Source organism: Tarenaya hassleriana, unplaced genomic scaffold, assembly GCF_000463585.1.
Source record: "Tarenaya hassleriana unplaced genomic scaffold, ASM46358v1 Cleome3, whole genome shotgun sequence".
Lineage (NCBI taxonomy): Eukaryota > Viridiplantae > Streptophyta > Magnoliopsida > Brassicales > Cleomaceae > Tarenaya > Tarenaya hassleriana.
In genome coordinates, this window is record NW_010966177.1 from 1,794,207 (window position 1) to 1,818,558 (window position 24,352).

Sequence of the window (24,352 nt, forward strand, 5' to 3'; positions counted from 1 at the left end):
GGGAAAGATAATAATGGATGGCAGAATCCATTGAATCGGAAGAAAGGGAAAGGTGGACGTCAAAGCCGTCACATCTTTTGGATTTAGTTGCCTTTTTCACTCACACTTTGATCAGATGGGTTGGTGACTACACTATCCATGCGTGCGTATCTTAATACCCTTATATATATATATATATATATATATATATATGCCACATGTGAGATTTCGCCTTATATACATATAAAAGAAGTATATAGTGATGAGGTAAGCGTAGAGGATGATGAAACGAAATCTTTTTGGGGTCTCAACTTTTTTTTTTTAACTTTCTATTTTAATATTATATTATTTTTGTCTTTTATTCAAATAAAATAACAATTTCTTTTTTTTATGTGATCAATAATTAAATCGCTTTCTTCTGCGATGAAATGCGCCTCATCCTTTTTGAGAGATGTATATCCTCACAACGACTCCCGTTTTGAGATCATTACACAAAAGCACATATGTGTAGAGACGGTACATTTTATTCAATGAATACCGAAATTCGAAATTTGGTTTAATAACCAAAAGTCCCACCGCAGGATAACCGAAGTTTAAATGTTACAAATGCCACAGATATTTAGGCGAATGCATGATGGTCCTTGTAAAAAAAAACGAAAGACTGTTTTATAAAGAACCGAGAAGAGAGGAACGCATTGGGGGGGAACCTTGTCCTCGCCTGAAAGAATCAAGAATGTGAGATTAGGACAGAGGCATACATGTTCAAACCTCTTTCTAATGATTGGTCGGGTGGGGGTCGTAGCCGAAAGCCAGCTCGAAAATCTGGGCATAGTCGTCGACAAAGTGTACGTCGAGCCCTTCTCTCACGTTCTCAGCCAGCTCGTCGTAGTCTCTCCTGTTGGCTTCCGGGAATATTATCGTCTTCACCTGGCTCCTTCTCGCCGCTATCGTCTTCTCCTTCACCTGAAAAGATACACGTTTTTGTTTCATACCAAGAAAAATAACGGGACTGAGTTATCAGAATCAGAAAACTTTCGAGAATTTTGAGCAGCTTACCCCTCCAATGGGAAGAATCCGACCGGTTAGAGTGACTTCCCCTGTCATTGCAAGATCCCTTCTAACTGGCTTCTTCATTGCGAGCGATAGCAAGGATGTGATCATGGTGCAGCCTGCGCTCGGACCGTCCTTTGGAGTGGCCCCAGCAGGAACATGGAGATGGAGCTTGGTATTCGCAAAGAACGTGTTCTCGGGTTCTTTCTCGAGCAAGATTCTCCTGGAGACCGTGTAAGCAATCTGAGCACTTTCTTTCATAACGTCCCCGAGCTGTCCCGTCAAGTGGAGGCCACCTTTCCCATCTCCTTCCTCAACTACTGTCGTCTCTATATACAGCGTTGAACCGCCCATGGACGTCCAAGCTAGACCCATCACTACCCCCACTGGTGTCTGCTCGTATATCCTTTCCGCATGGAAAACCGGTTTGCCTACGTAATCTGCAAGGTTTGATTCATCAATCACAACCTTTTCCACGTTTCCAGCTTCTGCTCCGGTTTTCTCAGATTGAAGCTCTTCCTGTTTCAGGTGGCGATTAGAAACATGAATGTTTCCAAAAAAAACAAAGTCGGTTCATGATTATTTGGAAAAAGCAGAATTTTTCACAGTACCTTTGATTCAATGGGTTGCTCGGAAGTTGACTCATTTGTCTGCACAGTAGATCCTTCAGATTCTTTATCGATTGGATTCTCTGAGGATTCCGAGTCAGTGTTCACGTCAGACATTGCTTCGTTGTGTTCAGAAGCATCAGCAGACTCTTTGGACGCTCCTTCTCGGACTAGTTTAAGAGCAATCTGTGAATAGTCAATGACGTTAGAAATTCAAAGGACCCGAGCAACTATTTTGGAATCTTCCGCGAAAATTATAGAAGCTTCTTACCTTACGGTATATCTTCTCAATCTGCTTTTGGAGATTCCTAACACCGGCTTCTCTGCAGTAATTTTCAATCAATGATAGAAGAGCTGCATCACTCACCTCAACCTGGTAATTACACAGTAAAACGAAATTAAGTACGAAAACAACAAAGCAGAAGCTAAAAAACACAACGATAATACATGGTTAGAGAGCAATTACTCTTGAACGAGGAGGGAGAGAGAGAGAGGAGACGATAAGACGAGAGTAAAACCTGTTCAGGCTTAATGCCACACTCTTCACGTGCGGTTTTCTCCAAATAATCCCTGGCTATATGCTTTTTCTCATCGGTGATGTACCCGGCAATAGAAATTACCTCCATTCTGTCCAGTAGAGGATTTGGAATCATGTCTATCACATTTGCTGTGCAGACAAATAAAACCTGTAATAGAAATCGCAGCAGATTAGACAAATGTGTGGATCGAAAGAATGGAGAGAGAAGCAAAAAACAAAAGCGAAAGGCGAAACCATTACTAAACCTTGGAAAGGTCAAGAGTAACATCGAGATAATGGTCCAGGAAATTTGCATTCTGTTCTGGATCTAGAAGCTCCAACAATGCACTAGCCGGGTCACCGGCATGTCCCCTTCCCAGCTGCCGGAAACAATACACAAAATGTAATTGCAGAAAACACTTATACATGTTGAATACGAACTTCGATAAGCCAATCAAAAGCAAATACCTTATCGATTTCATCAATTAGGACAAGAGGGTTTTCTGTTCCAACACTTTTTAGGCATTGCACCATCTTTCCTGGCATAGCACCAACATACGTTCGACGATGCCCCTACAACATGATACAACATGTAAAAAATTATTCCAGAACAACCACACTTAAAAGGAAAAAAAAAATTAGAACTTTGTCAAATACAGAAAAAGTTGCAGAATACCTTGATCTCGGCAACATCAGCTAACCCTCCAACGGAGAACCTGAAGAACTTGCGGTTCAAAGCACGTGCAATAGAGCGGCCAATGCTGGTCTTCCCTACTCCCGGAGGGCCCGAAAGACAGATGATTTTCCCTGGTACATATGCATTTTTACAAAATGTAAAGTTAGGAACTTGCTGAGAACCTTTCTCTTTCAGCAAATAAGCGATGAAAATCTAAAAGGGGCCATAATAATCGTTGAAAATAACAAGCCACCATCCATTTGAAGGGCAGTTAACAAAGAAGTGATGCAGACCTTGTGAAGTGCCTCTAAGTTTTCCAACGGCAATAAATTCTAGTATTCTTTCTTTTACATCCGTTAAGCCATAATGATCCTCGTCAAGAATTTTTTGTGCCCGCAAGATCTCAAAGTTCTCATCGCTGCAAATCGAAAAAAGAGGGATGATATCAGAGATTTTTCAATCCTCGCAATCCAAATGGAACTGTGCTTCTCATCACAAAGCAAAACTTAATGCACCACCCATCCATATCATTCCTCATACCACTAGATCAACTGCATTCTGTTAACAAATCCAATAATACAATAAAATAAATAACAGACCTGTGATCTCCCCACGGCAATATGGTCAACCAATCAAGGTAGTTACGGGTCACATTAAATTCACTGGAACTCGCCTCTAGCAACTGCAGTTTTGTAAGCTCTTCCTCTATGACTTGCATAACATGAGCTGGGATTTTGTCCTTCCTTGGCTCAATCCTTTCCCTAAACTTTGCTGCAGGAGATAAAAGATCATTAAGTGTCAGCGTATAGGATCAAGGCCTCAAAAGTTTGAATTGTGTTATGGTGATTAAATTCACAACACAGAACTAAAGTTACTCTAAAATGGTACTGACCAGAAAGTGCAGATTTATCATCTGTCTCCACTCCTAGCTCCTGCGTCAGAGCAAATAAAATTCAATCGAGAGCAGATGCTCAGATATGTTATACTCGCCCAGACCAACATATATGAGGAATATAACGTAAAAAATGCATGCAGAATTTGTAAGTCAAGCTTAATACCTTCTTTATAGCCTTGAGCTGCTCATTTAGCAAGTAACGACGTTGCTCACCACTAATTTTTTCTTCGATAGCTTTCGCAATAGATTCCTAAACACGGCTCAAACGAGATAAGGATCCATTCTTGGTGAAACAAATGTTAAATGAAAAGACGAAGGGATGAAATACCTGAATCTTGCTAATTTCTATTTCTTTTTTCAACAACTCTAGTGTCAACTGTAGACGTTTATACACCTGGGCAGACAGAACAGAGATGAGAGACTGACTAGAATAAAATACCATACTACAAGTATGTAATTCTAAACATAACAATACATTGGTGAAACTACTTACATCTAGTTCTTCAAGAACTTGTTGAGCTTGATCCTTGTTAGCTCCAGATATCCCGGCTCCAAAATCAGCTACTTTTGGATAATTAAAGTCACCCATGTGCTACACAAGTTCAAAAGGCAATATGTACTTAGATATTTGTCTTGACACCTTTTACGGCCCAACTGATAAAAAATATGAAACCACATGCCTGGTTATAAGTCGCGACATGATCTCTCCAGAGAGGATTTTTTCTTAAAACATCCCTAAGTGTTGAAATAACTTCAAATGATGTTGCCTTAATAACATCATCATCCTTGTCGTATGGCTTATCCTGCACATGAAGAACCGGGCAATGCATGAAAATGGTCACACTTTCGAAATTATCAAACAAACAAATATCCCTTTTTTTGTTTCACAAGAAAAAAGAACACAAACGACAATGTACCTTGAGATGATCGATTTTGACAGTAAGAGGATCTTCGCTCACCTGTACAAAAGACATAATTCTCTCCGTCAAGAAAAAAGTAACTTCACATAGGAAAGACACATAGGAAAGTATAATGTATCACTTCCGAACCCAAAAAACCTTTTAAAGCAGAAAAAACAAAATAGAACTCTAAGTCATCTTTCCTACTGGCATACCATCTCTGTGATTCGGAGTCGCCTGTAACCAATGATGGTAACTTGGTCACCTTGGATGCTTGAAATCTAGAAAATCATGACAGAATCGTGTAAGATCATTCCATCAGTCATTTTAAACACACATGCAAAACAATGCTACAACACAAGAAAAGGGTACCTGAACAAGTGTGCCAACTTGGTGAAGTCGATCAAGCAACTCTTTGGAGAGAGAAGCAAAAAACAAAAGCGAAAGGCGAAACCATTACTAAACCTTGGAAAGGTCAAGAGTAACATCGAGATAATGGTCCAGGAAATTTGCATTCTGTTCTGGATCTAGAAGCTCCAACAATGCACTAGCCGGGTCACCGGCATGTCCCCTTCCCAGCTGCCGGAAACAATACACAAAATGTAATTGCAGAAAACACTTATACATGTTGAATACGAACTTCGATAAGCCAATCAAAAGCAAATACCTTATCGATTTCATCAATTAGGACAAGAGGGTTTTCTGTTCCAACACTTTTTAGGCATTGCACCATCTTTCCTGGCATAGCACCAACATACGTTCGACGATGCCCCTACAACATGATACAACATGTAAAAAATTATTCCAGAACAACCACACTTAAAAGGAAAAAAAAAATTAGAACTTTGTCAAATACAGAAAAAGTTGCAGAATACCTTGATCTCGGCAACATCAGCTAACCCTCCAACGGAGAACCTGAAGAACTTGCGGTTCAAAGCACGTGCAATAGAGCGGCCAATGCTGGTCTTCCCTACTCCCGGAGGGCCCGAAAGACAGATGATTTTCCCTGGTACATATGCATTTTTACAAAATGTAAAGTTAGGAACTTGCTGAGAACCTTTCTCTTTCAGCAAATAAGCGATGAAAATCTAAAAGGGGCCATAATAATCGTTGAAAATAACAAGCCACCATCCAAGGATCATCCTTTAAAAGGAAAGCCCCAGCATATGGAGCTTGTCGCATTCTTGTCTCTTGTAATGCTTTAAGTAATTTAGGATCCTGACCACCAGAAAGCACATATGAGTCGGATAAACACAAGATGATTGGGCGTTTCTAATTATAACAACACTTCTAGAGTCTATTTGGTAATCTGATTAAGAAATATAACAGAGGAAAGCACAACAAAGTAGTTTGTATCCACAAATTTGCCACAAAGTGCTACTGCATGACCAACAAACGAGTTTCAAGGACCTAAGCGATACCAAAAGAGTGGAAGTGCTTTCAGCAAAAAAATGGCTGATGGTTCTCCAAAGTTTTATGTCTTAAGGCATGGATACATACTCTAGAGATAAGGAAACAGCAATGTAGAGAATGTCTGCAAGCATGAAACTTTATTGTCTTTGTTGAAAAGAGAAAGGCAAGACAGAAATGTCATACTGGAAATGTTTCAACACTTTTCATGTGTATGTAGGGATCCATTTCCGTAATCGAGAAAGTTATTACAAAAAGGGATCTTTTTCCAAACATGTCAATTAGAAAATTTTGTCACAAGAATACGAGCCGAGCCCGACCAGTCAGGGACTACTGGAACACCAAACATAGAAGGTAGTACAATAAATCACACCGAGCAATGCTGCGAAATAATTTAAGCAGCAAATATAAAATAAATCGAGCTAAAACGAGAAGGCGGATGGTTAGGGTTTTGAAAAAGAAGTCTGAAGTTGGCATACCTTGACATAGATTGGCATGTAAAACCCAGGAATAAGAGGTCTGTGCGGTAACGGTAATGCCAAAACCTGCAATTCAATAACGCAGATTCTCATGAAAAGAACCCTAAGTCTGCAAAAATTGAGCACATGACTGAACCACATAAACGTTCAGAAAAGGCACAAGCTTTACCAGACTAAATAACTTGAACTTGTGAACAAATTCTTAAGCATCCCCATAAGCATAGTTAATCTATCAGTGATCGACCAGCGTACAACTGGAACACTGAATTCAACCAAAATTTCGAAACTTTTCCAAAGTCGAACAAAATTGAAGCTTCTCAATCAAACTGATTTGCGCATGGGCCACGAAACAAAATCAGCTAACAATGCACTAACCAAATTTCAAAACAACCCGACAATTGGAAAGATTCCTAAAGCAATAGTAATCCAAGATGTGGATTCAACAGACGCCATTGCAACCAAATTCACCAGACCCAAAAAGTAAAGAGAACAAATTTACTAACTGTTAGGCAATCCTCGGGCCTAGGGTTAGTGGACACAATCGCTGACGACGATTTAAAGTCGGGCCCTTCGGACTCTGACTCGACGGCCTTCGTCTCGGCATCAGCCGCCGCCTCGGGCGCGCCATCGTTGGGCTCGGAGCAGAAGAAAACGCGGCGACCCAACCCGCTGGGTCTCCGATTCCACCCGGTGAGCTGACTCAGCGCCTTGAACAGTGGGCTCTCCACCGGACCGGACCCGACCCGAAGAGCAGCCGGAGAGACATGACGAGTAAGGGAAGCTGACGAAGAGAGGAGCTTCAACATGACGGGACGTGGGGATTCAGAGAAGCGAATTCGGGAATCTAGGGTTATACTTTTCCTCAGACGCAATAAACCATTGGAGAATTCTGGAAGAGGAGGTGAAGTCTGGAGACGAAGATCGGCGTTAAAGCCCTTCATAAACCCATACGAACGCAAAGAGCCAAAGAGGCAGATTTAAGGGAAAGAAAATATGTCGGTTTGGTACTGGTTTAAGGAATTAACCGGTTATCTCGTAACCAAAATATCAAATAATCATTCCATAACCATGTTATTGTTAGTTTGATATTTTTCAAGAAACTTAAAAGAATCGATCCATCATTTAACAATTGATTTAGTTAAATCGACAGTAATATATAGAACAAATTCAAAAAGAATTTGGGTTTGGTGGACGCAAGCCAAACGCGATTGCGATTGAAAACGCTGAACGCAAGCATACGCGCAATTGTTACAATACATTCTTCGTCCTCATACCAACAGTTAAACACTGAAACACAGCCTTAGGACACAACAAGGTAATAGTCCTACTGAAACACAACAAAGCAACTATGCTTTGATTGATTACTACCAATCAACCTATAACGCCTCTTGACTACAGAGACATCCGAATTGTCCTTGAAACTAAGAACCCTAAATCTAAATACCCTAATACAAAGACTTTACAGAACTGAATACACTGAGAGATGTTTTTCTACACACACATTTCGGGCAGTTCGGAAGTTAGTTCCACTCATCTTCCGGCTGTCTCAGCACCCGGCTCCAGCCGCCTTGAGGAAATTGTCAAAAGGGCTAGCCGGTGGCAGCCTCATCGTGGACCAATGCTCCTGTGGGAGACCCACTTCTCGCCCTGTGATGCTCTCGGCATCTCCTACCTGCAATTGTGTATCAATGTATCAGTTTCAGCCTCCTACTATATAAAGTCTCGACCTTTCTCACCATCTGATACTTAAAACTCACGAAGGCAGATGATGGTAGAATAAAGTTGCCAGCTCTTTCACAATTAGACAGGAACTAGCTTATTGGCACAACATGGAAATTATGCCGGCTTTTGGATTTAGTAACGGTTGAGATATTAACCAAGCAGTTAATTTTCTGTAGCAAGATGTTTCCTCGTACCTTGTCAAGAACTGACAGGTTGGCCAGTGAATCTCTTCTGCCAAGTCCATTGATCTGGCGGTTTTCGCTGGCCAACCAATTTGAGAGCTTCTGTCTGGTCCCAGACCCGAAGGTCTCACAGCGGTTAGCCATTGCATCATAAGGAAGCGGTGAGGTAGAGACGGATGATCCTACCACTTGACCAGCCACCTCAAGCGCCTGCCCATCAGATCACTCACATCAATAACCTCGAGAAAAGAAAACCATATCATTATTTTTAAATGTCCGAGAAAGTATCTGTGCTTACAGATTCCATAAGCTGGCCAACGCTGATAACATGATGAAGAGATGGTGAAGGGGAGGGTTTTGGTAAGAAACGGGAAATATCAGCAACAGAGAGTTCACTCGTCACATCTTCCTCAACCATCGAACCTCCATGAATGTCCTGTAAAACCGGAAAACAAGTTCCTCATAACCTGTTTATATTCCATTTTCTTCAGTAAGAAACAGAGAACAGAACACGGTACAGAAGCACAGAATTCAGATCTAAACAAGTCCTCAAATGAAAAAGTTCATAATGATACCTCATCAAAGGACAGTGAGTCCTTGGAAATACTTTGGTTTGGATCAGACTCGATGGTTGATCGTGGACCGAATATAAACGTGTCATCGGGAGTGAATGGCTCAGAGAGTTCCATGCTTACAACAGCTTCCTCAAGCTTAACAAGAACAAATGTAAATCAAAATCAGCACAAGAAAGAGCAGGCAGACATCTCAATCATTTTTAAATCTCCAATCTTCGGTATATAGGCATAGCCCCGAGAAATTGTTCCGCAACACAGAAGAATCATATAAGCTTTTACCTTTGTAATCTTGGATATATTCTTTGCTACAATATCGGTTATAATAGCGTTGGACTCTTCTACTTTGCTTCGCATTTCAAATAGTGTCAAAGCAGCCATCTTCTGGTCATCGTTCAAGGACCCAAACTCTTTCATATTTGTCTGTGGCCTTACGTGAAGCTGCAGGTCATCGCCAATCCACAAATAGGGATCCACCTGAAAAAATTTTAGCACGTAATCTACTGTTACGATACCACTGGATATTATTTTCCTTTTTGTTAAAAACACGAGAGAACTCACATCAGCCGGAAGTTGGGACTTCAGAAGATCGCACACGTGAGGGATATGATATATTTTGGCAGCAAACATCAGCATACTCATCGATAGAACAAGGATCAATCGATGGCATATCACAGGTAATGTGCCTGGCAATGAAGAAAGTATTGATTGCATGCAAGCATATGGAAAAATTTTAATTGGTTTTAAGAGGTAATCATGTCATCATTCAGTACCATTATTCAGGTCCAGAGATAGATTCCTCAGTGAGAAGAGAAGCTGGAATACACGGACAACAAGCCCATCACTGAGATTCTGCCATTAGACAATTATGAGATGTGCAAGCTTAGTACTGTGAAGGCAAATTACTTTTTTAACCACAAGACAGCCTCAAGTAGATGAATCTGGAAAACTATGCGAATGAGAACAAGAGAAAAAGACGTAAATTTTCACCTTCACTCGCAAGGAAAGAAGCGTCAAGCTGAAAGAATGAGCAATAGCTTCAATGTTTGAAGGTAAATTATCAGGAAGAGTGGATTGGATCCAAAATGATGACAACAATTGCCCTATTTGATCTTCAGTAAACTTCATCATGAATGGTATCTGCATCACCAGACAACATATCAGCTATAGCACACAAAACAGGTATGATCTTTCATCACACGATACAGGCTACTTATAAGCAAAATGCCAAGGTACCGTATCAGCCAGATTGGTAAACCCAGAAGTCTTATCAATAATCGAATTCAACTTGTGAAAATTCGGGGAGGTTTTGCAGTTCTTGAGTTCCTCATGAGCACTATATCCATTCTTGTCATTATTGGAACCATCCTTCTCTCTTCTGAGCTTGTCTAGTAGAGCAGCAATAGGAGTAAAAGCAGAAGTCTTATCGGTCCTACAGTTCCTTGGCTCGTTAAGATAACCAGAAGATCTCACTGAGGCAAGTCCAGTCCGAGATTGATTAGAACGTGGAATGAGAAGGACAGAGAATATTTCATGTGCTCCCACACGTGTTTCAACATTGGGATGCAGCATTGCCTTCAAAAGGGCATCGAGAAGCGCATCTGGGAACACCTATTATACAAAGAAAAGGGTTTACAACTGTTCTGTGCTGTTACCAAATGCTTCTTAGACTAGGTTGACACTGAGGAGAAACAAATAGAAGAGAAAAAAAAGGTAAGGAATGACAAGTTATTGGATACCCAGTTCACCTGTTGTGAGCGCGAAGATGGTGATAATGCTGATGAAACCGCATGAGCAAGTATCAACAATGATCCAATTGTGGCACGGGAAACAACTCCCGAAGAGGGAAGCCTCTCCACTGCAATAGCCATCATATCAAACAACAACTGCGCATTGCCAATCTGTTGAAATGCACATATGAAACAACGTTATCCAAGTAAAATACAAGATCTTGAAGAAAGAGGTTAACACCAGCAAGCCATTACCTACACCACACAAAATGCAGTTTGAAGATTTGGAAACAATAGCTTTAACTTAACAACCAACACAAAATTTTCAGGACTTGGTTTGTGTAGTTGTCAGTTCATAGCTTCTGTTTAATTCTTTCAATGCAAGTTAACCTTGTAACAAATACCCATCTCAACTTTTTCACAAGCTGGAATGAGATTTTTTTTGCATTGCTTATAAGCATGCAAAGCTGCGTCATTTTTTTTTTGGTTTGTGTGTACTAATTGGAAACATGCATCAATAGAAAAGCTCACTTACTCCTCTGGCTATCTCCAGCAAACAATCTTCAATAGAGTTCTGAAGCATCATGTTCAAGTTCAGTTCTTGTTCTCCAACAGCTGCTGTTGCCTGGAAACTTTTCCTTAGATGTCGACACAAGTCGCTGACAAAACTTGCATCACGAAGAGACGAGCTTGTTCTGATCTGTCTTGCCAAAGAAGCGGCACCTTGTACAATAAAGGCCTTGAGCTCAGGATCATTAGCTACATGCTTGTTGTCGAGATGGCGTACAACAGTTGATAAAACCAGCTGCTGGTTCTCTGATACAAATAAACAGATAAATAAACACATGTACATCTGCAGATCAAAGACAAAATGAGTACAAACATCTAATAATAAATCATAATACATTCATCTAACGCACATATAAAATATAACTACACAATACCAAAATTCAGATCAGCAAACATTTATGACAAACCTATATATACATTACATGCAATCCCAGATATCATAGCCACAAATGTACATCTAACATAGACGAGACACACTGGACAATTGCAATACAAGCCACTAGAACATTACATAATTGTTGGCCCAGCAGCTGTTGTATTCAAACGTCATGCATATATATAAAGAGACATAACAACACACATGCCAGAACTACTACATCAGTACATCTAGAACCAGGGAGTGAAATAAATCAGAGAACTGATACTAGTTTAAACAATAAGCAGACACGAAAAGCAATTGTCGGATAACAACTGGAAAACAACCGCACTAGTCAACATGTATATAAATGTATTCCAGCTTACAAGAAAAAAGAAAGAAGAAAATACCGGAGTTTTCCATCAAATAGGTAGCATCAGACAGGACAGTCATGGCCAGACCGTTTGGAGGAGTCCACTGTCGTTTAGAGTCAAAGTAGCAAAACATAGGATCCAAGACTCGTCGAAGAGTTGTCCTTTCTTTAGCCAAATCCACCATCCTTTGCAGACAAATCTGAGCCCATACTTTGGGTGTCTCAGTCTCATCCCTAAACCAAAACATCGAGCAAAATTAAAGAAATAAAAGGGCCTGGAAAAGCAAATTCACAACAAAAAGGTAGGGTTAAACCAATTACTTTGTTAGCAGAGATGGTTCTTTTCTTGCAGTTCTTGGTCTGAGAATCATGTAGCTAGGGCTACTACCACCACCAACCGTTATTCCCCGGCCTTCACATCTGATCACTTCATTGACCCAGTTACAATTTTGTTCTTCTCTGTCGTCATTTGCTCGGTCGGTAGTGTCTGGCTCATAATTATCAAGAATGGCATGCACAATCTGTATCCGAAAAATCACAAGGAATTCAGCTTGATTTATCAAATTCAAAGGCCTTGGCTAAGCTTTGACTTTCTTACACCATTATTTTATCAACACAAATGATTCTCGGTATTCATTTCTCACTGGCATCTGCAATGATCCTCACAAGAGAAAAACGCTTAAAACTCATTAACCACTAACGGTATTTCCTCTGAGTTTAAATGCAACCCAAGCACTCAACCACAATTTTTTACAAATATACCTCCATTATGATACCCCAAACTACCATTAAGGTAATCACTGGTCGAATCAGAATTCAAGAACCAGAACTAGCTATGGATGAGAGTGACATGCAATAGAATCGACTCACCTCATCGAAAGCGGCGAAGATATAAGAGAACTCTCCCATAAACCACACCTGAGGAAAAAAAGAATGTACGGAACAATAACAATCAAACAAAACTTTCTTGGCGTAAGATTGATGAACAAAGTTTTGACAAAAAAAAAAAAAAAAATTGATGAACAAAGATCATCATGCCTAAAAAAATTGGCTTTTCATACCATGGCTGAAAGGCATTGTAAACCAGACGCTCTTAAACACCGCTTTTGATGTTCATCCCCATCTTCATGAGCCAGTGAACATACTTTGTGAACAAAATTTTCAATGTTGTGGGTGTAACTTCCATCAACCTGTACATACCACATGGAGAATAAGCAAACATCTAAATATTCAACATTATGAAATAAAATTGTGCATTACAGATTGTCCAAGAGTCCAAGCCAAAGTGACTAAATAAATTCCGACGGACGTATAGGAGCAACAGTCTATCTGTGATTTTCGGATTAAATCACGTTCTCTTACTTTTCTTAAATAAACATTCTCACCTGACTATAAATGAATCTAGTCAAGGTTTGGCATCCAAGCATTTTCGTTGAGTCCTGCTTTGAGTTATCAAGTAGTTCAGTAACCACACTCAGCACACTCGTGGCAAAATAAGCCCTTAAACAGTTAAAACAAGGGGGGAAGTTAGCAAACATTACGAAAGATCTTCCAATAAAATATCTGAGCAGCAAACTAATATCACATAAGCAACATAGCTTGTCATAACGGTGTTGGCCCATTCCTTTTTTTTTTTTTGCTACACGACAGAATCCGGCACAGAGAAGTTTTTTCAGGTGCTGAATGTTACAAGAGCCTGTACCATGTTTTAAACCTGTTTGCCCTAGCTTTCAACTATATCCGAAACCTATAACATCAAGTTTTTTGCAGTTATACCAAACATCCATTTTCTTCTCTTTCTCTCTCTCGCATTAACCTTTTTCTGGTGAAATTCCTGGTGAACAACTTCACATGTTTATGGTTGCAAGTGGAGAGACTAAAGCTCGTTTGAAAAAGAAAAAAAACTCAGCCCATTGCAAAAGTTAAAAAGCTTTGCAACCATAGACAGCAGCACAACAAACATCCATATCTAGAAGAACTTGCTAAAGAAAGCATGGACAAGACATGCGAAAACTTACATCTGCTCCTTGCAGAGGCAAAGCATTTTGTTGTAAGCCTCAGTGACAATACTGATGAACTTGATCTGTTCAGATCGAAGTTCCTTGTAACACCTCTCTTCAAGAAACTTAGCAATCTGTAACAAGCATAGAGAGGCAAAAGCTACATTTTGCAGAAGACTCCTTTGTTATATAGGTGAAAAAATAACAGACATGAAAATTCTACCTTGGGGATACGCAATGGATTTCTTGCGGCATACTCGCATAATTTGACAATTTTCCTTTCATTTGGTGCACCATCCTACAGGAAAGTTACAAACTTTTTCAAATTACATTCAAGAAAGAAACCTTCACATTCACATAACAACATCCATATCAAAATCAAGGTACAGAACCAAACATGTGACAGAGTTTCTAAGCACGAAATGTCATTGACACGCACACAATTCAGTATCGTAAGATAAAACTAACCAAGAGCCAGATTCTCAGAAGCAACGATATGCAAAATATACAAGGAATCGGGAAATGAAAATAAAAGTAACTGATACGGTATGACCAAACGATTCAAAAACAAAGAGAAAACTGGAAAATCCAAGCCAAAAGCACGAAGAACACACTCACAAGGGACTTGGGGAAGATTTCAGCGAGCAATTTCTTGTAACGCTTGACGGGCTGTCGAGATCTCGACCTGAGAGCCGGACAACAAACGCACATGCTCTCGCATGCCGGAAAAACCCGCCTCGATATGAACCCCATTTTCTGCAAATACCCAGAAGAAACTTGCGGTAAGCCATTAAAGGAGCTGCATTTGCTTCAGAGCTCAAAGAAAGGTCGAAACTTTCGTAAACCCTAAAGACCCAAAATTGCGGAAACAGAACAAACGAAGGAAACATCTTTGCGTGGGAAAAAAAAAGACAAACTTTAGAGGAGAAACTTAGAACACAGATCTCATTGCACAAACCCTAAGTCCAGAATTTGTAATTTGAAGAGAAAAATAATATCTCCAAGTTAAGAACCAAGAAATATCTACAGGCAATCAAAACCCGAAACGTGTAAATGTGCAAAACATAACGCCAAACCCAAACTGGTTTCTAACAAAAGAACAACGACGAATCAATCTGTTTCAAAACGATAAATCACAACAAAAACGACATCGCATACCGGGAGAAAAAAAGGAAAGAAAAAAAGATTCTACACCCAAAATTTTAAAACTTGTTCCCAAAGTAATGGAGCGCCCAAAGATCGAACAATCAGAACAAATACGAGGGAAAAAACCCAGAAACAAGAGAGATCCAAAGATACATACGAAGCTCCCCTACGAGAAGAAGGGAAAAAATCTGGAGAGAGAGGAGAGGTTGGAGAACTGGTAATATGATGAATCTAGAGGGAGAGAGAGAGGAGGGAAAAAGGCGCGTGGATATGGGAGAAGAGAGAGAGAGAGAGAGAGAGAGATCACGTGACATGTCAGTTTTCAATGCTTTCTTTTTACTGGTAAAAAGCAGAACTTGCTTCTATGTTTTGTCAGATACTCAGTGGAACTAAATCCAGATACTAACAACGTTGATTTTGAAATTTTTTCCCCAAATCTTTAAAATTAATTGGCCTCTTTTCTGACAATTAATTTAATAGAGAAAATCAATACACCAGACTTTTGAGTAAATGATCTGAGAATTTATGAGATTTCAAATCTTTTTTTATATCCCGATTTATGAGATTTATTCTGCTAAAACCATAATCAATAATATCAAAGCATGCTATCAAGCGGTCTTAGATATTTGATTTATAGAAAAAAAAAACTGCATTTTCAAATTATTTTCATGATTCTCCAAAACTATTTTGAATTCGAAAATGTTGTCCTCGCTTGTTTGAATTCCCCCCTTTGTCATAATAGTAGATGTGGAGCCAAAAGCTTGTCTTCTTTTTCTTTTCTGATATCTTTATCCATACGCTGAGAAGAAAAAAAGCAAATTTTAATTCAAACCCAAAAAAAAAATATCTAAATCTTTGGATTTAAAATTTTATTGTAATCATTTGATCAAGGAGAGTCTCTTTTACATTCTACGCCCCACCCAGAAAAAAAATCGAATTTAATTCAATCTAGTTGTTACTTGGTTATATATAAATTTAATTTAATTTAAAATTTTAGTAAATATAGATCTCTAAAATCAATTAATACAAAAAAAAATGAAATGATGGAAAATAAATAAATAAAAGTAAATTTTAAAAATAAAATGAATGAAAAACGAACACAAAATTAATAAATTTATTTTTATAAAATAAAAAAAAGTAATAAATAAAATATAAACAAAATGTTTTATCGTTTGACCAAAAAAAAAAAAAGAAGACAGTCCTAAATACGAAAACATATATAAATAACATGCGAATGTAAATGAACACAAGAGGACATATGTGTGTATATAGGGGGAATCTCATTAGGGCTATTGCGATTCTTGGAACTATACAAATATATCACAAGGGCATGGCCGAAATCTTGAATCTCTTTCAATTGATAGATTTGTGTATATAAAATAAATATTGGAATTGATTCCTAGTCATTGCGTTCATCTACCGTCAACTGCAGCATGTGAGACCTAACAAGATCTACCCATTTAATATTATATATTTAAAAAATTAAATACGAAATTAGTGCGGTCGAGACATTGATATTAGGTGATTTGGGGCCACCGTTGCTAACGAAATATTCCGTGTCTATATTACACAAACCAAGCTATTTTTTTTATGTCCATTCATGTGTTTCTTCTATTATTGAGACATTGATTGCAATGCCCCACATGGTTCTTTCAATTGAGAAATCAACACTTGCATTGTGTGTGTTCATACTTTAGTTGTCGTTATGGACAACCTAAGTCGTGGGTTTTCTTTAGGGTTGGACGCGGGCGGGCACCCGAATTTTTTAGGGTGTTCGATCTAAATCTCAATATTATCGAGTTATATATTAGAGAAAAATGTATCGATCTCAATCTCGTGAGATTCGGGTTATCCGAGACACACGATCGGATAATCACGAAACCCTAATTCTTGAGTGTTAAATCACAAAATTGAAAAAAAGATTTTGCATAATCGAATGCTACAAATATTTTATACCAAAATCATACAAATTTGATCCAACATCATTCAAAATGTATAAATTCTAATATGAATCTATAATATCATCCACAATAATGAGAGAGAAAATGTTTAATTTAGTTAAGGGTAGATATTTTGGTAAATAAATATAAAATTAAAGATATTTTTGTGATTTTCTATATTAATCGGGTATCTACGAGATAACTCGTCAATAAATACGAAAATTCGAACTCAAGTTCCGAAAATCAAATTTCTAATCTCAGAAAACCTATCATTCTCATTATCTCACGAATAATTAAATTAAAATAAGCTCAAGATAAGATACCCGGAAATCCATGAATTTCGGGTCAAAAAGTCAACCCCAAGGTTTGTGGAAAGTCGATTAATTTTCATATCAACATTGTACAAATTCGCTTTATTACATATATCATGTGACAAGCTTATAAATTTTGTGGTCGGACGATATGATGTAAACAGGCAAGGTTTGATGAGATATATATATGGTGGACCCTACGAGAAATGTCCCTTTCGCTTTAAGTCAAAGAAGATTGCGTAGTTATATCTCTCACCAAACTTAAGCCCATTCCGTTTTCAATGACCATCTGCCCCATCCCTCTTTTCCTTTTTATACGAAATTTGTTGTGCTTCATATCTTTCTGGTCATTGAAATATCGCATCATCAATATATTATGAATTTAAAAAAAAATTTATCATAAAATGGAGATCAACCGAACCAAACTCGTGAAATTTAGGGATAACTTGAAATTTTGATAAATATTGTATATTGAAAAGGATGAATTCCCCACACCAAACATCTAGCGATCGAGATTGTAAAGAAGAGATACGAGGATTCTCGATATTCGAACAAAAATAATCAGGAGGGAATATTGTCGATCCACCGGTCTTGATTGATGAATGAGTTGATGGAGAAGAGATGCTTGGCATCAGCGGCATCAAATTTCTCGACCCAGGGCACTCTTCGCGACGTATCGGCTCCTGATCCATGGCAATCCACTTCCGCGTACGTGATACCACGCCTATACGTACACCAATACACCCATATTTCTCATTTCATAGATGAAAAATATTCCAATATAATCGTATATATATTGAATTTGATGTGATAAAAGGATATATACTTACTCGTGGCCTTGGTAGGACCAAGAATCCCAGCCTTGAGGCATAACGATGGATCCGAAAGTCGTGCCGATGAATATGACTCGGGAAAACGGACCATAGGCGCGTCCGAGGTATGCCTTGGTGGTCCCCGTGACCGAACCACGTAGGAACACGAACCCGCTCGGGTTCGCTGAATTTTCACGCCCTTGCGCCGTTATGTATCCGTACTCCAACTGCGACGATAACGCACCCGCCGTCGAGTTTACACGACAATCCTGTTCCAAAACGCAAACGCGATTTCATTTCAACGTAACACGTGTGAATGGGGTATGCATGCATCATTGTTTAAGGAGCATGCAACGAAAATATACACAAATGGTAACCAAATCATGCGAGCATAATTTTAATTTTTAATAAACCATATAGTACACAATATCTTTTTTGAAATGATAATGCTTTTTTTCATTCTTGGTAAGTTGTTTGATGTCTACATTAAATGATATATTCCCGTTACTTTGTACCAATCATGAAAATCTACGTACATAGAAAGTTACAAATTTTTGCGAGTTTACACAAATCGGATTTTCATTCTATAACAAAAAAAAACACATTCTTAATTGTCATATACGATCTCGATATATGTAGTAAACCGGATCGGTTTAGGGAGTAAAAAAAATACCTCATAAACGGATTGGCCATAACCGAAGATAAAATCAATGGCGCCTTCAATGTAACAATTCTTGAAATAATGTCGGCCTTGGACATCCCACAATGTATCTTGTAAACCCACGAATCCGCAATCAAAGAACGCCGATTTGTCTCCAAGAACCCTAACCGCTACTGCCTGTTTTATATCCGAGCTCAAATCCGGCCTTAACCGAAGATATATATGGTTATACGTGTTCTGCAAATTAATCAAACACGCACCCCAAAAAAACAATATCAAATCATTGTTACAAATACGAAATCCCTTGTAACGATATAGATAAGTGAATATATACGTACGTACCGTGAAGGTGATACGTCGAAATACGGTGTACGGTGGATAAGAAGTGAGGGTCGAGCTTGTATCCGTAGCTTGGTGAGCGTTAAACGATATCTCCGTGAGATCCTGACCTTCCCCTTCTAGAATTATGCACGGTTTGTTGTACGGTATCGTCACCTGCTCCCTGACAAAATCATACAAATAAACACATTTCATAATTATAATAATTTACATTATTTTTTAAATCATATGTTGTTGTTGTTGGGACTTACACGTAGACGCCTCGGCTGATTTTGATCTTCGTCCATTGATAATTTTGTTCGGGGACGGAGTCGATGGCCGATTGAACCGTTTGGAAACCTTGACCGGTTTGGTCAACGACGATAAATCTCGCCGGTTTGTTTCCACACGTTGAATCGAACGCCGCTGACGATCCAATACAAGAACTCAACAATGCCACCGCGACGATTACGACAAGAGACATTCTTCCCACACACACTCACAAAAAAAAGTTATTACAGTATTTACGTATGTACGTACGTATTGTTTGATTGTGTGTGTGTGTGGGTGTCGAGGTGTATATATAATTATTTAAAGCATGTTATTTGGCTATGATTTAAAATAGGATATTATTTATTCTCTGTTTAATGTAGAATCTGTTTGGTATCGGCTTACTCGTTATATGACCGATATTGCGTATTTATATTGATTGATTTTTTTTTATATCAAATTTCTTGAATTTTGGGCTCATTGGATTTAAATTTTCAATCAAGGAGAGATATGACGAATGAAAGAGGGGAAAGATTGGTTAATGACCTAAATTTTGGGTCATTGTTTCAACTTTTGGGTAGGCGTAATGTGTATTTTTTTGGGTCAGCGGGCTTTAGTGCGTGATTAATAAACACAAAATAAAATAAAAATAATTAAAACTAACTAGAATAATTCTATCATAATTAAATTTGATAAAATAATTAATTATATTTAGAATTTTAATTAATTGAAATTGAATTGAATATTAATATTTAAAAACAGTAAATGTTTTTTTTATAGAGCCAATTACAACAAATTCCAACTAAAGCCTAGAAAAACAAATAAAAAACAATCAATGTGAATTACAGTAACATGTTATTCTTAAAATTGGTTTTTATTGGGAAAAAAACATTCTAATGTTACAAAATTAGGTCTAAAACATTAAAGTAACCTATCATAGATAAAATATTATTAACCATAACAAGATTATGTGCCAAGTGAATTTGTATAAATTTTTTTACATCAATTTTTTTTTAATGTTTTTATGCTAAATAGACATGTTGAAACAGACATCCCACGTAATAAGTATAATTTTTTCCCTTTTAAATCGAGCAGTATCCAACATTTAATCCAAATTGATTCACATAATCATAAAAGACACTTTCTCGCTATGGCTTCTATAATTTTACAACATTAAGATTATACTTATATATATGTGTGTGTGTCTACACGTAAAATATTTAGATCGAAATTCTAATACATGAATGAATAATTTATAAAAGATTATTTCAAATTTATAACGGCCAAAATACCAATATTGAAAAAAGAGAGAATAAGTTTTTTTGTTTGTTTTTTTTAATGGTAATGTGTATAGTGCATTTAATGGTCTTTTATTTTATTTCTTCGGTTTTTGTGATAAAAGAGACTATGAAAGCAGCAGCAAGAACAGCCACAGGGCTTCTTCATCATCTCAAACCAGAGGAATCTTCAACACCCACCTCGAATCTCACCCAGAAGACGATTTTGGAGCTCTTGAACACGAGATGCATCAACTCTGTCCGAAATCTCAAGCAAGCTCACGCAATTGTCCTCAGGACGGGGCATTTTCAAGACCACTACGTTGCCGGGACTCTGGTCAAGTGTTACTTCGACTCCGGGCTCGGAGGTTTGGACATGGCAATCAAGGTATTTGATTCTGTGCACAGACCCAATGTATTCGTGTGGAATGTTGTGCTGAAGGGTTGCTTGGAGAGGGAAAAACCGTGGATGGTTCTGAGTTTGTATTACGAGATGGTGTTGAGTGATTCTAGGGCTAATAAGTTTACTTACACTACGATGTTCAAAGCTTGCGGTGAGGTTGGTGCTGTTGACGAAGGTTTTCAAATCCATGGCCGTTGCTTGAAATCTGGGATTCTTTTCGATGGGCATATGAAAAGTTCGGGAATTCAGATGTATGCGTCTTCTGGGTACTTCCCGGAGGCTCGGAAATTGCTCGAGCTTGGGAAGTACGATGTTGTCTGTTGCAATGCGATGATTGATGGGTACATGAAATCTGGGAATGTGAAAGAAGCCAAGAACTTGTTCGAGAAAACGCCGGAGAGAAATACTGGAACTTGGAACACGATGGTTACTGGGTACGCGAAGAATGGAATGTTTGAGGATTCACGGAAGGTATTCGAGGAAATGCCTGAGAGAGATGAGATATCGTGGAGTGGGATGATAGACGGGTATATACAGGGAGGTTATTATAAGGAAGCCATAGAAATCTTCGATCAAATGCAGAAGCAGAAGATCAGGCCGAGAAGATTCATGCTGTCTAGCGTTCTTGCGGCTTGCGCAAACACTGGTGCACTTGATCAAGGAAGGTGGATTCATGCCTATACGAGAAAAAACTCGATCAAGCTAGACTCGGTGCTTGGTACTGCGTTTGTTGACATGTACGCGAAATGCGGAAGAATCGATTTGGCTTGGGAAGTTTTCGAGACAATGAAGGAGAAAGAAGTCTTCTCCTGGAACGCCATGATTGGAGGATTAGCCATTCACGGCCGTGCAGACGAAGCTGTCGAGCTGTTCTTCAAGATGCAGAGGCAGAAGCTCAGACCAAACACAGTTACCTTTGTCAATCTCTTGAATGCTTGTGCTCATGGATCACTTGCTGATAAGGCGATGAAGATTTTGAGCTCTATGAAGAATTTATACGAAGTCGAGCCAGAAACCGAGCATTATTGCTGCGTGGTCGACGCCTTGGGACGAGCTGGTCGTCTCGAAGAAGCAGAGGAGCTCATCGAGTCAATGCCAATGGAACCTAACGCAGCCGTCTATGGAGCACTTTTAGGAAGTTGCAGAGTCCATGGAAACACCGAACTGGGAGACAAAATCGGGCAAATCTTACTCGATTTGGATCCTTCAAATAGTGGACGCTATGCATTGCTCTCGAACATATACGCAGAGGCCGGTAAATGGGAAAAAGCTTCAGAATTGAGGAAACTGATGAAGGAAAGAAAGGTTAAGACGGATCCTGGGATCAGTTTCCTTGAGTTGCAAGGCAGGGTTCACGAGTTCAAGACAGGAGACACATCACATCCACAGGCAGAGGAGATATTCTCTCAACTGGACAGCGTTATCGAGAGGATCGAATCAGAAGGCTATTCACCAGGCAAGACCCGAGTTCTGTTCAATGTCGAGGAGGAGGACGAGAAAGATACTTCTCTGAAGTACCACAGCGAAAAGATAGCGATCGCATTCGGATTGATCAGTACGGAAAAAGGATCGAGCATACGGATCGTGAAGAACCTGAGGATCTGTGAGGATTGCCATTCCGCGATCAAGCTCGTCTCGACAGTGTACGAGAGAGAGATCGTTGTTAGGGACCGTGTTCGGTACCATCATTTCAAGAACGGGGCTTGTTCTTGCAATGATTTCTGGTGAATATTATATTATGTGAACGGTGTCTACATATTTTGAAAGGTTGTTCAAAATCTTAAGTATATAGATAACATAGCTATTTTCTGTAACGGTAAATTTTCGCATAATGTTAGTAAGTATCATTGAATATAATTGTTCGGACCAATTTAAAAGCCATTTTTTTAACATTTTTATTTAAGTGAGGCCATTAATTATCATATTTTTTCCAGTTGGGATAACTTACCAAATCCACGAGGATAATCAATCATTTGGTTAGGTGAGTGGTGGAACAATTGATAGATTTTTGTTAATAAAATATTATAATTAGTAGATTTAATGAGAGGTTATGGAAGCTTGTCCGAGGCAAGGAGGCAAAGCCTTCTGGCATGTTTGTACTAATTGGGCCTTCTCTCTGTCTCCTCCACGTCTATACAAAATTATATATTTATGTAATTTAATGTTTTGATATATATATATATATATACCCTAGCTTATTTTTATAAAAAAATTGGAATACAAATGATTTATTTTCTATTATATGATATTCGTAGTTTTTTTTTCTTGCATGTACTTTTACAAATTTCGAAGGACAATAAAATTTAGAGACCAAACAATTGATTAAGAATAATTTTTTTTAAAAAAAAGTGGGAAAAGATGAAAATGTGGATAAAAACTAAAAAGTATGCACTTTCTCTTCCTTTTTTTGGTCGATGTTTTGTAGCCGATTTGGTTGCATTACCACCAATCATCGCCTTCCAAATTATGACACCAAACTCCAAATCTCCTTTGTCTCTATTATAATTATGTTCTTATTTGTAGCGAATGAAATAAATCCACGTCTCATATATATATCAAGAGTGACAATCACATAAAAAAAATAAAAAATGGAAAAAACTATGTTAAAAATATTTGCAAACAAAATATTCTTTGATTTATTAAAAAAAAAATGCAAATATCAGAACTTGCTCGTTTTGCTTATATTTTGATGTTTGTGAACCAAACTTCAATCGTTAAGTGTATATATATATATCCATTGTTATTATTCTACATGGCTAATTACCCCCTTTTGTTTTTTTTAACAACTTTAGAATTTGTGTTCATTTATAAAGTTATATTTTTTCTTTGTATGAAATTGTGCTTTTTTGGGTAAAAAATGATCCAAATTACATGTTTTCCTTGTGTGTTCCTTCCATCATTTTTGCACGGTAATGTTATGTTTACAATTATTCTTCCATCATTCCTTATGGTTATTTTATATTATTTATCGCGTGGGTTCCAAAAATGACCAATATGCAAAAATAAAAATAAAACCCATTATTTATTACATACGTTCATACACTTTGGTTATCCATAGGGGTGTCAAACGAGCCAGCTCGGATCGTTTTGGGCTCGGCTCATTTGGCTCGGATCGTTTTGGGCTCAGCTCGTTAGGCTCGTTTTCTAACGAGCCAGAAAAACCTCGGCTCAGATCGCTCGCCAATTTTCCGATCTGA

At 38.4% G+C, this 24,352-nt stretch overlaps 4 protein-coding genes across 4 annotated transcripts; 1 reads left to right on the top strand and 3 right to left on the bottom strand.

Moving 5' to 3' along the window:
- Positions 1-626: 626 nt before the first annotated feature.
- LOC104820100 (lon protease homolog 1, mitochondrial) lies at positions 627-7,468 on the bottom strand. Its single transcript, XM_010550472.2, has 24 exons — positions 7,017-7,468; positions 6,514-6,579; positions 5,746-5,842; positions 5,500-5,630; positions 5,292-5,396; positions 5,090-5,203; positions 4,997-5,047; positions 4,840-4,905; positions 4,643-4,684; positions 4,406-4,528; positions 4,219-4,317; positions 4,054-4,119; positions 3,889-3,975; positions 3,723-3,762; positions 3,430-3,601; positions 3,124-3,248; positions 2,831-2,961; positions 2,623-2,727; positions 2,421-2,534; positions 2,156-2,323; positions 1,909-2,010; positions 1,641-1,823; positions 1,036-1,548; positions 627-942 (listed from the first exon to the last, which is right to left on the bottom strand). Exons 1-24 carry the CDS (start codon positions 7,452-7,454, stop codon positions 754-756), a joined length of 3,327 nt encoding a protein of 1,108 aa, XP_010548774.2. The 5' UTR covers positions 7,455-7,468; the 3' UTR covers positions 627-753.
- Positions 7,469-7,707: 239 nt separating this feature from the next.
- Positions 7,708-15,410, bottom strand: LOC104818746. Its single transcript, XM_010548461.1, has 20 exons — positions 15,321-15,410; positions 14,636-14,773; positions 14,241-14,315; positions 14,036-14,151; positions 13,403-13,517; positions 13,079-13,207; positions 12,888-12,935; positions 12,339-12,538; positions 12,055-12,251; positions 11,255-11,535; positions 10,738-10,890; positions 10,226-10,600; positions 9,980-10,129; positions 9,763-9,841; positions 9,551-9,675; positions 9,272-9,466; positions 8,993-9,127; positions 8,716-8,853; positions 8,430-8,627; positions 7,708-8,185 (listed from the first exon to the last, which is right to left on the bottom strand). Exons 2-20 carry the CDS (start codon positions 14,768-14,770, stop codon positions 8,060-8,062), a joined length of 2,970 nt encoding a protein of 989 aa, XP_010546763.1. The 5' UTR covers positions 14,771-14,773; positions 15,321-15,410; the 3' UTR covers positions 7,708-8,059.
- Positions 15,411-17,975: 2,565 nt separating this feature from the next.
- On the bottom strand, positions 17,976-19,689 carry LOC104820101 (putative pectinesterase 52). The gene is made up of 5 exons (XM_019203116.1): positions 19,478-19,689; positions 19,230-19,389; positions 18,900-19,124; positions 18,245-18,495; positions 17,976-18,138 (listed from the first exon to the last, which is right to left on the bottom strand). Exons 1-5 carry the CDS (start codon positions 19,687-19,689, stop codon positions 17,976-17,978), a joined length of 1,011 nt encoding a protein of 336 aa, XP_019058661.1.
- Positions 19,690-20,880: 1,191 nt separating this feature from the next.
- On the top strand, positions 20,881-22,969 carry LOC104818747 (pentatricopeptide repeat-containing protein At5g66520-like). The gene has a single exon (XM_010548462.1). The coding sequence runs from the start codon at positions 20,883-20,885 to the stop codon at positions 22,881-22,883; it is 2,001 nt and encodes a 666-aa protein (XP_010546764.1). The 5' UTR covers positions 20,881-20,882; the 3' UTR covers positions 22,884-22,969.
- The last annotated feature ends 1,383 nt before the right edge of the window (positions 22,970-24,352 follow it).